This window comes from Salmo salar, chromosome ssa05 (assembly GCF_905237065.1).
Source record: "Salmo salar chromosome ssa05, Ssal_v3.1, whole genome shotgun sequence".
In the NCBI taxonomy this organism is placed as follows: domain Eukaryota; kingdom Metazoa; phylum Chordata; class Actinopteri; order Salmoniformes; family Salmonidae; genus Salmo; species Salmo salar.
Genome location: NC_059446.1, coordinates 80,947,383 through 80,961,315, shown reverse-complemented (window position 1 = coordinate 80,961,315; position 13,933 = coordinate 80,947,383). Strand labels below are relative to the sequence as shown.

The window sequence follows — 13,933 nt, the reverse complement described above, 5'->3', positions numbered from 1 at the left end:
GTCCTAACATACTCTAAATTTATGCTTTCGCCGTAAAACCTTTTTGAAATCGTAAAACGTTGTTACATTAAGGAGATGTTTATCTTTCAAAGGGTGTAAAATAGTTGTATGTTTGAAAAATTTGAATTTTGACATTTATTTGGATTCAAATTTGCCGCTCTTGAAATGCACCTGCTGTTGATGGAGTGCACCACGGGTGGCACGCTAGCGCCCCACCTAGCCCATAGAGGTTAATTGCCTTGCGGAGGGTATAGCTACATTGTTTGTATTCGGTCATGTTTCCGGTCACCTTGCCCTGATTAAAAGCAGTGGTTCGCGCTTTCAGTTTTGCACGAATGCTGCCATCAATCCACGGTTTCTGGTTTGGGAATGTCTTAATAGACGCTGTGGGTACAACATCGCCGATGCACTTGCTAATAAACCCACTCACCGACTCAGCGTATTCGTCAATGTTGTTGTTCGCCACAATGCGGAACATATCCCAGTCCACGTGATCGAAGCAATCTTGAAGAGTGGAATCCGATTGGTCGGACCAGTGTTGAACAGACCTGAGTGCGGGAGATTCCTGTTTTAGTTTCTGTCTACAGGCTGGAAGCAACAAAATGGAGTCGTGGTCAGCTTTTCCGAAAGGAGGGCGGGGGAGGGCCTTATGCGTCACGGAAGTTAGAATAGCAATGATCTAGGGTTTTGCCAGCCCTGGTAGCGCAATCGATATGCTGATAGAATTTAGGCAGCCTTGTTTTCAGATTAGCCTTGTTAAAATCCCCAGCTACAATAAAAGCAGCCTCAGTATACGTGGTTTCCAGTTTACATAGAGTCAAATGAAGTTCGTTTCAGGGCCATCGATGTGTCTGCTTAGGGGGGATATATGCGGCTGTGATTATAATCGAAGAGAATTCTCTAGGTAGATAATGCGGTCGGCATTTGATTGTGAGGAATTCTAAGTCGGGTGAACAGAAGGACTTGAGTTCCTGTATGTTGTTATGATCACACCACGTCTCGCTAATCATAAGTCATACACCCCCGCCCTTCTTCTTACCAGAAAGATGCTTGTTTCCTTATAGTATTTCCTTGGTACTCCCTCCCAAAGTAGCCTCGACCAATTAGAAAACAATGTCTGACTTCTCTATAGTGACTGACTAAAGGTGTTCTTTGTCATGCTCCTTCCATCTAGAGCTGATGGAATGTTCAGCAGGTATAAATGCAGTTCTAAGAGGAAGCAGTAGACTAGAAGGACCTTGCAGAGACAGAGATAACAAGCTTTCACAGGTTTTCACACACATCTCAAGATAGCACTGTGGGTAACTACACAACTAACTAAATAGAAAACTTGTATTCAATGCATGATACTGGTGTGGGAAATATTATGAAGTTAATACTCATTATCTCTTGGTACTTGGGCACAAACATGTTGGCCCTTTTGCCTCTAAATTTAGATTCAATGATCTGACATTATTTTGAATGTGACAGTAGCTTAGCACTACAATAGTGATTGTAGTAAACAAGATTAGGTTCAACTTTTTAGAGCTGTTTTATAACATTTCACATTCAAGAATGGTTTGTTGTTTGTTACGTCACAATTCGAAAAGGTTATTTTCTTTTCCCTCCTAGGAAACACTGGTTGACCTGACAGGTAAAAGGACTTAGTTGTTTTGACAAACTACTATGAAAAACATTATTAACTACATTATTTCAAGTTTTACCATTTAAAGTGAAATGGAGTGAGAGTGAAACTGACTGAAATTAAAGGTCTTAAGTAATGATGCCTCCCTTTTGCAGAATGTTCTCAATCCTGGTTGTCACAGTGTTCTTGGCTAGCTGCTTGGCAATGCGTGAGTAATTAAAATGCAATTCTGAATTATAATGATAAAATAGCTTTTGTGCTTTCACCATGTCAAGTGTCAGTTGTGCAGATGTGAGTAAAATAACGTACTTTACTCGGAAAAAAATCAGCCAATAAATCCCACTCCCTCCCACTTACGTCCAAATGGACACTGGGGGGGAGTGGGCTCCGCACGTAACGCCCGCTTGATATCCGCGTCAACCTCCCATACAACCGGTGCCAACAGGCAAGAAGCCGGAATTATGGGAGTGGGATCCGTGGACCGCTCCTCTGTGTCATATATCCGAGACAGTGTGTCTGCCTTAGCGTTCTGGGAACCTGGTCTGTAGGATAGAGTGAACACAAAACGGGTGAAAAACATGACCCACCTTGCCTGGCGAGGATTCATTCTCCTCGCTGGCCCAGATGTACTCCAGATTGCGGTGGTGTCATGACGTTGGCCTGTGAGAAAGGTTTATGGGTTTACCCCCCATAAATACTTTTCTCCCTTCCCCTCTCTCTCTGACCCTACTGAAGGACTTTTGAATAGCCTTTGTTAACCTCTCTTGGGCAGGTGGGACACCACCCACGGTTCACACTTTTCAACAGCCAGTGAAAAATCAGAGCACCAAATTAAAAACCACAAAATGTCATAATTCAAAGTTTTCAAACAAAGGACTATTTTACACCATTTTAAAGGTACACGTCTCCTTAATGTAACCACATTGTCCGATTTCAAAAAGGCTTTATGGTGAAAGCATAAAGTTAGATTATGTTAGGACAGTTCCAACACAAGGAAAAGCACCCAGCCATTTTCCTAGCAAGGACAGGCATCACAAAAACCAGAAAACCAGCTAAAATTATGCACTAACCTTTGACGATCTTCATCAGATGACACTCCAAGGACCTCATGTTAGACAATACATGCATTTTTTGTTCGATAAAGTTCATATTTATATCCATAAACCCCATTTTACATTGGTGCGTGATGTTCAGAAAATATTTTGCCTCCAATACTGCCGGTGAATCAGCACAACAATTTCCAAAAATACTCACCATAAACGTTGATAAAATATTAAACTGTTATTCAAAGAATTATAGATGAACATCTCCTTTATGCAAACGCTGTGACAGATTTCAAAAAAGCTTCAATCTGAGTACTGTGCTCAGAAAAATACACTAGGCAATACAGATACCCGCCATTTTGGAGTCATCTAAAATCATAAATAGCATTAGAAATATTCACTTACCTTTGATGATCTTCATCAGAAGGCACTTCCAGGAATCCAAGGTCCACAATAAATGTTGCTTTGTTCGATAAAGTCCCAATAGGTCCTTGTTGTTAGCGCGTTCAGTAAGCTACTCCAAGTGTAGGAAGCACGCGGAAAATGTCACGACGAAAAGTAAAAAATGTTCAATTTACGTTCGTTCAAACATGTCAAACATTGTATAGCATCAATCTTTAGGGCCTTTATCACTTAGAACTTCAAAAATATTCCAACCGGACGATTCCATTGTCTTGAAAAACATTTTGGAACACAGCTAACTCTCATGTGAATGCGCGCCAATGAACGCCAGTACCTTCCTGAGTCAACAACTTCCAACTTCCTCTGTTCGCTCTCTGTTCATCATAGACGCCTCAAACAACTTTCTAAAGACTGTTGACATCTAGTGGAAGCCTTAGGAAGTGCAAAATGAACCCTAATCACTGAGTGTTCGATAGGCAATGACTTGAAAGGACTACAAGCACCAGAATTCTCCCTTCCTGGTTAGATTTTTCTCAGGTTTTTGCCTGCCATATGAGTTCTGTTATACTCACAGACATCATTCAAACAGTTTTAGAACCTTCAGAGTGTTTCCTATCCAAATCTACTAATAATATGCATATTCTCGTTCCTGGGCCCGAGTAGTAGGCCGTTTAATTTGGGTACGTTTTTCATCCGGCCGTGAAAATACTGCCCCCTACCCTAGAGAGGTTAAATATAGAGAGTCTGGGAACATCAAACAAGTGGGGGGGGAACCATATTACGGTAATAGAACCAGTTGTATATCAGGTACGTAATGAGTATGGATGTCAGTTCGGTTGTCATCTGAGACATTATGACTGATGACAGGACGACATAAACTGTACCTGGGAAAGTCTACACATTTTAGTTATCAGATTCACATGGAATTGTTGTGCAATTTAAATGTTTGATATTGAAACTGTTTGTTAGGAGATTAAATGTAATTTTAGCTTCCAAATGAGAGAATTGGGATTTCATAAGGAAAGAGCCCTGACCAATCAGTGGCCCGCCCCTGTGAAGAGACAGGGGTTATAAACGATGAAACACACCCTTCTCCCCTCGCCACAATATAAGTCAGTGACGAAATGTAACCAAGTCTGTTCCGGGTACGTGAGGTCTGCAGCCTCTGCGTTAACCTCTTGGGGCTATGTGGGACGCTAGCGTGCCACCCGTGGTGCACCCTATCAACAGCAGGTGCATTTCAAGAGCGGCAAATTTGAAACCAAATAAATGTCAAAATTCAAATTTTTCAAACATACAACTATCTTACACTCTTTGAAAGATACACATCTCCTTAATCTAACCACGTTGTCCGATTTCAAAAAGGTTTTACGGCGAAAGCATAAAGTTAGATTATGTTAGGAGAGTACATTGACAATAGCTGTGTGTAATGTTTTGTCAATTCAAAGACAGGCGTCACCAAAACCATAAAACCAGCTAAAATGATGCACTAACCTTTGACAATCTCCATCAGATGACACTCCTAGGACATTATGTTAGACAATACATGCATTTTTAGTTCTATCAAGTTCATATTTATATCCAAAAACAGCGTTTTACTATGGCGTTGATGTTCAGGAAATCGTAGGGCACATTCTCCTATCATTTCCTTGTAACCATATGTTTTGTTATGCATTTCTGTGAATTACTTAGATTAGTAAATAAACGATTTTAAGACAATTGATGTATGGATGACTCATAGTGAAGACTGGGTTCGTGCAGATAACCAACAATTTACAACGTTTGGAATGAGACTGACGTGAGGTAAATAACACATCATTAATCAGAAGACTCAGATCAGATAGTATGATATCTGAAAGTTATATTAGGAAAATTATAATTTTGTAATCTGAATATTTTCCTTGATGCCCCGACCTCCTAGTTAATTACAGTTACACGATTAATCAGTTTAATCGCGTAATAATAATCACAGAGAGTTATTTGATAAACATGTCTTCCGTTTTAATGATCCCAAAGACACGACAGTGGTCAGTCCAAATGAGAAAATGGTGTTTAGCCCCCTCAAGCCAATGCCTCCACGCTTTCAGAGCCCCGACAACAGCCAACAGCTCCTGGTCCCCCACATCAAATCAAATCAAATCAAATTTATTTTTATATAGCCCTTCGTACATCAGCTGATATTCTCAAAGTGCTGTACAGAAACCCAGCCTAAAACCCCAAACAGCAAGCAAAGCATGTGAAAGAAGCACGGTGGCTAGGAAAAACTCCCTAGGAAAAACTCCCTAGAAAGGCCAAAAACCTAGGAAGAAACCTAGAGAGGAACCAGGCTATGAGGGGTGGCCAGTCCTCTTCTGGCTGTGCAGGGTGGATATTATAACAGAACATGGTCAAAATGTTAAAATGTTAAAATGTTCATAAATGACCAGCATGGTCAAATAATAATAATCATAGTAGTTGTCGAGGGTGCAACAAGCACGTCCGGTGAACAGGTCAGGGTTCCATAGCCGCAGGCAGAACAGTTGAAACTGGAGCAGCAGCACGGCCAGGTGGACTGGGGACAGCAAGGAGTCATCATACCAGGTAGTCCTGAGGCATGGTCCTAGGGCTCAGGTCCTCCGAGAGAAAGACAGAAAGAGAGAAAGGGAGAATTAGAGAGAGCATATTTAAATTCACACAGGACACCGGATAAGACAAGAGAAATACTCCAGATGTAACAGACTGACCCTAGCCCCCCGACACATAAACTACTGCAGCATAAATACTGGAGGCTGAGACAGGAGGGATCAGAAGACACTGTGGCCCCATCCGATGATACCCCCGGACAGGGCCAAGTTTTGCTCCGCTGGGCTGAGCTTCTTCGAAAAGAACGCACAGAGGTGCAGTTTAGGTGGCGTACCCGAGCGCTGAGACAGCACAGCTCCTATCCCAGCCTCGGACGCGTCCACCTCTACTATGAACGCTAAGGAGGGATCAGGATGAGCCAACACAGGAGCCGAGGTAAACAGAGCCTTCAGGTGACCAAAAGCCCTGTCCGCCCCAGCTGACCACTGCAGTCGCACCGGTCCCCCCTTCAGCAAAGAGGTAATGGGAGCCACTACCTGACCAAAGCCCCGTATAAACTTCCAGTAGTAGTTGGCAAACCCTAAGAACCGCTGCACCTCCTTTACCGTGGTTGGAGTCGGTCATTACGCACGGCTGAAATGCGGTCATTCTTCATCTCCACCGCTGACTCGGACAGGCGATACCCTAGGAAGGAGACGGACTGTTGGATGAACAGACATTTCGCAGCCTTAACGTACAGGTCATGTTCCAACAGTCGACCAAGCACCTTGCGCACCAGAGACACATGCTCGGCGCGTGTAGCGGAGTATATTAGAATGTCATCTATATACACCACTACACCCTGCCCGTGCAGGTCCCTGAAAATCTCGTCTACAAAGGATTGGAAGACGGATGGAGCATTCATAAACCCGTACGGCATGACGAGGTACTCATAGTGCCCAGAGGTGGTACTAAATGCCGTCTTCCACTCATCCCCCTCCCGGATGCGCACCAGGTTGTAAGCACTCCTGAGATCCAATTTGGTGAAGAAGCGCGCCCCATGCAATGACTCGGTCACACTGGCTATGAGAGGCAGAGGGTAAATATACTTCACCGTGATCTTATTTAAACCTCTATAGTCAATGCACAGGCGTAAACCTGCACCCTTCTTCTTCACAAAAAAGAAACTTGAGGAGGCAGGTGAAGTGGAAGGCCGAATGCATCCCTGTCCCAGAGATTCGGTGACATATGTTTCCATAGCCGCCGTCTCCTCCTGTGACAGAGGATACACATGACTCCTGGGAAGTGCTGCATCTACCAGGAGATTTATCACACAATCCCTCCGTCGATCGGGTGGTAGTTGAGTCGCCCCAAATCAGCATATTCAGGGGGGATGTGCATGGTGGAGACCTGGTTTGGACTCTCCACCGTTGTTGCACCTATGGAAACACCTATACACCTCCCTGAACACTGACGTGACCATCCCTTGCGAGCCCTCTGTTGCCACGAGTCATGTTGGGCCAACCAGGGAAACCCCAACACCACAGGAAACGCAGGAGAATCTATCAGGAAGAGACTAATTCTCTCCTCATGACCCTCCTGCATTATCATACATAGTGGAGTTGTGACCTCCCTAATCAGACCCGACCCTAAAGGACGACTATCTAAGGAATGTACAGGGAAGGGCACATCAACAGGAACAATAGGGATCCCTAATCTACGAACAAATGAACGGTCAATAAAGTTCCCAGCTGCACCTGAATCTACTAGCGCCTTATGCTGGGAATGCGGGGAAAACTCAGGAAATTCTATAGATATATACATGTGCGCAACAGGAAGCTCTGGGTGAGTTGGGTGCATACTCACCTGGGATGATACACCAGTGCCCTGCCTGCTGCCTTGACTTCCTGGGGAACCTCTCCAGCACCGACCAGCAGTGTGTCCTCTGCGGCCACAGGTAGTGCAGGAGGCGCTGGGGGATGGAATGGACGGACCCGATCCGGACATCCGCGGGTGGCCAACAGGTTATCCAGCCGGATACATAAATCCACCAGCTGGTCGGGGGTAAGGGTGGTGTCCCTGCAGGCCAGCTCCTGATGAAGGTCCTCGCGTAGACTACATCGGTAATGGTCAATCAGGGCCCTCTCATTCCATCCCGCGCTGGCAGCCAGGGTCCTGAAGTCCAGTGCGAATTCCTGTGTGCTCCTCATCCCCTGTCTGAGATGGAACAAGCGTTCCCCCGCTGCTCTCCCCTCAGGTGGATGATCGAAGACCGCCCGGAAACGACGGGTGAAATCCTCATAGCGGGCCAACGCGGAATGGGGAAGTATAGACGCAACGTTGGTCCGCTATGAGGATTTCACCCGTCGCTTCCGGAAGGTCTTCGATCATCCACTCAAGCGCCTTCCCCGACAGACAGGAGATGAGGGTGGACACGCTCTAGTATCCCGAGGGAGCCGGGTGGATGGTCGCCAGGTAGGGCTCCAACTGGAGCAGGAACCCCTGGCACCCGGCAGCCGTCCCATCATAAGCGCTCGGGAGCGAGAGCCGAATCCCACTGGGTCCAGGTGACGGAGGGGTGGACAGCGGTGTGGGTTGTGGTGTGGGTTGGAGTGAAGTTGATGGGGATGTGGGAAAAACCCCTTTTTCCCATTGCTCCATGGTGAGCAGCACGCAATCCATGGCTGTGCCAAGATGTTGGAGCATCATCGCGTGCTGCTGGACGTGTTCCTCCACTGGTACCGGAGGACTGGGTGCACCTGCTGACTCCATAAAAAAAGGTGCGTGATTCTGTCAAGTGTCAGTTGTGCAGAGGTGAGGACGGAGTCAGGCGCAGGACACAAAACTGAGTAAAATAACGTACTTTACTCGGAAAAAGAATCAGCCAATAAATCCACGCAAGGATAACAAATCCTAACACAAAAACCAGGAAACAATCACGCACAAAACATAATGAGAACCAGAGGGTTAAATAGGGAAATAATAGTAATGTAATGGGAACCAGGTGTGAACAATCAAGACATAACAAATGGAAAAAGAAACGTGGATCGGTGGCAGCTAGAAAAATAGAATTATTAATATAGTAAACATATTTCCCATGTTATTTTAGCCATCAAAGATCCGTACTCGTATTCCTCTGCGGTGGGTCAAGGAGGTGGCACCCCATTTGCTTCCTACGGTGAGGGACGCATCACAGGAGTCAGAGTGTGGGAGACCAACAACAACAACTACTACTACTACTACTACTACTACAACAGCAACGCCTACATCAGCGGGTGAGCAGACCCTGACCCATGAACAGACACCACTGACTCAGTCCAACTACACTACCCAACAGACACCACTGACTCAGTCAAACTACACTACCCAACAGACACACTTTTCTTTCACTCTTTCTTTCTTTCTTTCTTTCTTTCTTTCTTTCTTTCTTTCTTTCTTTCTTTCTTTCTTTCTTTCTTTCTGTCTTTCTTTCTTTCTTTATTTAATTGTTGTGTAAATTACATATTCAGTACATGACCAGACAATATTGTTATCTTATCTTACCCAGAGTACAATGTAAAATGTCATTCCTTGATATTCTCTGACGCTACATGCTCTCTCGGTCTGAATGTGCCTTATCAAAACACAACCAACGTGAAAAGCTTCCTCTGTTTTAGGTTCCAGCTGAGATACGGCTCCACCTGGTCCCCTGTGTTTGGTCGTGAAGGGGGTGAAAAGCAGGAGATGGAGCTGTTTAATGATGAGTCCATCGTCGAGGTGTCTGGGAAGTACAACCCAGTAGACTACATCTGCAAGCTGGTGTTAACCACCAACACGGGGCGCACTCTGTCAGCCGGCCAGCCTAGCCAAGTCTCCTTCAACTTCTACCCAGCCAACATGGGCAATGAGCTGAGGCTGCTCAGCGGTCGCTTCAACGGTGCCGGGATCACCTCCATCGGAGCCCACTGGGGATTGGTGTACATGGAACGGGCTGGAAACAGTACTCTGGATACAGCACTGGAAACAGTAACTCCTACTTACTCCTAAAAAGTATGTCTTGCTCTTTGGGATGGTATCCCGGATACAGATTAAGCCTAGTCCTGGACTAGTTACTTTCAATGGAGATTCTCCATTCAACATGCTTTTTAGTCCAGGAGTGACTTAATCTGGGTCCAGGAAACTGACCCTATATGTTTGGACGGATGATTGACATAGATGCTGACAGAACTGTTTTTCATATCACTATCTGATGGGTGCTTCATGAGAATTGAAACTGAATGAATTTGAATGTTTCAAATATTTTGGGAGAATTTTTAAAGTGATCCCTCACTTGAAGCAGTACAAGAATACTTCTAAACATTCAAATTCATTGAGTTTAAATTCTCATGAAGAGCCCATCAGATAGGAATATTAAAGCTGTCCTGTCAGCGTCGGTCACAGACCACATGCGTTGTTACACATCATTTGAGGTTATCACAATTTATCACAATAAATGAAAGAATCATATGGGATTTAAAGGATTAATTATGTCTTTGATTAATTGAACAATCAAATATTATGGGGAGATAATAGCGTCTCAGGGTACTTCACCTTCACTATTTTATACACGCTGCATTTGTTATTTGTTGTTCCTTTTCTGCTACATCTGCTTATGGACATTTTAATAAAAAGCATATCTTTAATCATTATATTTCATTGTGTTCCTTTTGGTAGGATCAAATCAAATCAAATGTATTTATAAAGCCCTTCTTACATCAGCTGATTTCTCAAAGTGCAGTACAGAAACCCAGCCTAAAACCCCAAACAGCAAGCAATGCAGGTGTAGAAGCACAGAACCTAGGAAGAAACCTAGAGAGGATCCCGGCTATGAGGGGTGGCCAGTCCTCTTCTGGCTTTGCCGGGTGGAGATTAGACGTTCAAATGTTCATAGATGACCAACAGGGTCAAATAATAATAATTACAGTGGTTGTCGAGGGTGCAACAGATCAGCACCTCAAGAGTAAATGTCAGTTGGCTTTTCATAGCCGATCATTCAGAATATCTCTACCGCTCCTGCTGTCTCTAGAGAGTTGAAAACAGCAGGTCTGGGACAGGTAGCACATCGAGAGAGAGAGAGAGAGAGAGAGAGAGAGAGAGAGAGAGAGAGAGAGAAAAAATACTTATTCACACAGGATAAGACAGGATACTTATGTGTCCCCCGACACATAAACTACTGCTGCATAAATACTGGAGGCTGAGACAGGAGGGGTCGGGAGACACTGTGGCCCCATCCGACAATACCCCCAGACAGGGCCAAACAGGCAGGATATAACCCCACCCACTTTGCCAAAGCACAGCCCTCACACCACTAGAGGGATATCTTCAACCACCAACTTACCATCCTGAGACAAGGCTGAGTATAGCCCACAAAGATCTCTGCCACGGCACAACCCAAGAGGAGGCGCCAACCCAGACAGGAAGATCACGTCAGTGACTCAAGCCACTCAAGTGACGCACCCCTCCTAGGGACGGCATGAAAGAGCACCAGTAAGCCAGCCCCTGTAATAGGGTTAGAGGCAGAGAATCCCAGTGGAGAGAGGGGAACCGGACAGGCTCGTTGCTCCAGTGCCTTTCCGTTCACCTTCACACTCCTGGTCCATTCCATAAAAATGGAGCTCTATAGGAGAAAGCCCTGCCTCCAGCTGTTTGCTTAGAAATTCTCGGGACAATAAGGAGTCCTGCGTCTTGTGACCGTAGCGTACGTGTAGGTATGTTCGCTGTGGCTCAGTTGGTAGAGCATGGTGTTTGCAACGCCAGCATGGTGTGTGCAACGCCAGGGTTGTGGGTTCGATTCCCACTGGGGGCCAGTACAATTTTTTTTTTTAATTCATGAAATGGTATGAAATGTATGTATTCACTACTGTAAGTCGCTCTGGATAAGAGTGTCTGCTAAATGACTAAAATGTTAATGTACGGCAGGACCAAATCGGAAAGATAGGTAGGAGCAAGCCCATGTAATGCTTTGTAGGTTGGCAGTAAAACCTTGAAACCAGCCCTTGCCTTAACAGGGAACCAGTGTAGAGAGGCTAGCACTGGAGTAATATGATCAGAAAATACATACAGTAGTGACCAGAGGCTACAATAAGCTAATCTGTCATTTTAACAAACTCTACCTCAATGGTGTCAATAAGGAATTACATTTATAACTGCAAGCCTATTCAATTGTAATGAAGGAGAAAAAAATCCATAGTTACATATCGGGATATTATTTTTCGACGATATATCGTGTCGTATCGCATCAACAATATCACACAATTATTGTTGTGCTAGTTGGCTGTCCCTGCACTAAAACTCCTTCATAGACTGTTCATCATTTTCATTTTAAATAGGAAGCACATTTTTTAATGGCAATATTATTTCCATTACTTTCTCATGCTTTCTATTCTCTCTGCCAGACACATATAGTGAGCAATATATTTGGAACATCGAATCACAATAAAATTACTGTGTTAAATCGTAATACATGTAGAATCGTGAGAATCGTAATACATATCATATCAGCACCTAAGTATTGTGATAACATCGTATCGTGAGGTCCCTGGCAATTCCCAGCGCTACTATCCAACACAACGATAATGTCTGGAACGTACAGATGAAGTCAGAAGTTTACATACACCTTAGCCAAATACATTTAAACTCCGTTTTTTCACAATTCCTGACATTTAATTCTAGTAAAAATTCCCTGTCTTAGGTCAGTTAGGATCACCACTTTATTTTAAGAATGTGAAATGTCATTGATTTTAGCTTTTATTTATTTCATCACATTCCCAGTGGGTCAGAAGTTTACATACACTCAATTAGTATTTGGTAGCATTGCCTTTAAATTGTTTAACTTGGGTCAAACGTTTTGGGTAGCCTTCCACAAGCTTCCCACAATAAGTTGGGTGTATTTTGGCCCATTCCTCCTGACAGAGCTGATGTAACTGACTCAGGTTTGTAGGCCTCCTTGCTCGCACACACTTTTTCAATTCTGCCCACACATTTTCTATAGGATTGAGGTCAGGGCTTTGTGATGGCCACTCCAATACCTTGACTTTGTTGTCCTTAAGCCATTTTGCCACAACTTTGGAAGTATGCTTGGGATCATTGTCCATTTGGAAGACCCATTTGAGACCAAGATTTAACTTCCTGACTGATGTCTTGAGATGTTGCTTCAATATATCACATCATTTTCTGTCCTCATGATTCCATCTATTTTGTGAAGTGCCCCAGTCCCTCCTGCAGAAAAGCACCCCCCCAACATGATGCTGCCACCCCCGTGCTTCACGGTTGTTATGGTGTTCTTCGACTTGCAAGCCTCCCCCTTTTTTCTCCAAATATAACAATGGTCATTATGGCCACACAGTTCTATTTTTGTTTCATCAGACCAGAGGACATTTCTCCAAAAAGTACCATTTTTGTCCCCATGTGCAGTTGCAAACCTTAGTCCGGCTTTTTTATGGCGGTTTTGGAGCAGTGGCTTCTTCCTTGCTGAGCGGCCTTTCAGGTTATGTCGAAATAGGACTCGTTTTACTGTGGATATAGATACTTCTGTACCTGTTTCCTCCAGCATCTTCACAAGGTCCTTTGCTGTTTCTGGGATTGATTTGCACTTTTCGCACCAAAGTATTTTAATCTCTAGGAGACAGAACGCGTCTCCTTCCTGAGCAGTATGACGGCTGCGTGGTCCCATGGTGTTTATACTTGCCAACTATTGTTTGTACAGATGAACATGGTACCTTCAGGTGTTTGGAAATTGCTCCCAAGGATGAACCAGACTTGTGGAGGTCTACATTTTTTTCTGAGGCCTAAGCTGATTTCTTTTGATTTTCCCATGATGTCAAGCAAAGAGGCACTGAGTTTGAAGGCAGGCCTTGACATACATCCACAGGTACACCTCCAATTGATTCAAATTATGTCAATTAGCCTATCAGAAGCTTCTTAAGACATGACATCATTTTCTAGAATTTTACAAGCTGTTTAAAGGCACAGTCAACTTAGTGTATGTAAACCTATGACCCACTGGAATTGTGATATAGTGAATTTAAATAATCTGTCTGTAAGCAATTGTTGGGAAAATTACTTGTGTCATGCACAAAATAGATGTCCTAACCGACTTGCCAAAACTATTGTTTGTTAATAAGAAATTTGTGGAGTGGTTGAAAAATGAGTTTTAATTAATGACTCCAACCTAAGTTTATGTAAACTTCCGACTTCAACTGTATATCTGCCATACTCATTCATAACATCAAAATGTTGTCTATTAAGTCTGCTCTCCTTCTAGCCTGACATTGCATGACAAGCTGCATAATGTTTTAGTTAAAGC

General features: G+C 44.0%; 1 protein-coding gene across 3 annotated transcripts; it reads left to right on the top strand.

Annotated features, from left to right (window-relative positions):
• The first annotated feature begins 1,087 nt into the window (after positions 1-1,087).
• LOC106562681 (zymogen granule membrane protein 16) lies at positions 1,088-10,271 on the top strand. 3 transcript variants are annotated; one of them, XM_014127663.2, is made up of 5 exons: positions 1,088-1,301; positions 1,612-1,633; positions 1,780-1,832; positions 8,720-8,885; positions 9,267-10,271. In XM_014127663.2, the coding sequence occupies exons 3-5, from the start codon at positions 1,781-1,783 to the stop codon at positions 9,634-9,636; spliced, it is 588 nt and encodes a 195-aa protein (XP_013983138.1). In that variant the 5' UTR covers positions 1,088-1,301; positions 1,612-1,633; position 1,780; the 3' UTR covers positions 9,637-10,271. The 3 variants fall into 3 exon arrangements, with proteins under 3 accessions (XP_013983138.1, XP_013983139.1, XP_045575062.1); XM_014127664.2 differs by having other exon boundaries at positions 1,126-1,297; XM_045719106.1 differs by lacking the exons at positions 1,088-1,301; positions 1,612-1,633 and having other exon boundaries at positions 1,760-1,832.
• Positions 10,272-13,933: the final 3,662 nt, after the last annotated feature.

Bases quoted from the DNA above. Each gene is read 5' to 3' on its own strand.
- LOC106562681 (XM_045719106.1), top strand. From the start codon at position 1,760: ATGATGCCTCCCTTTTGCAGAATGTTCTCAATCCTGGTTGTCACAGTG. The intron at 1,833-8,719 runs GTGAGTAATTAA...ATGTTATTTTAG, and splicing joins GGCTAGCTGCTTGGCAATGC to CCATCAAAGATCCGTACTCG. The intron at 8,886-9,266 runs GTGAGCAGACCC...CCTCTGTTTTAG, and splicing joins AGCAACGCCTACATCAGCGG to GTTCCAGCTGAGATACGGCT.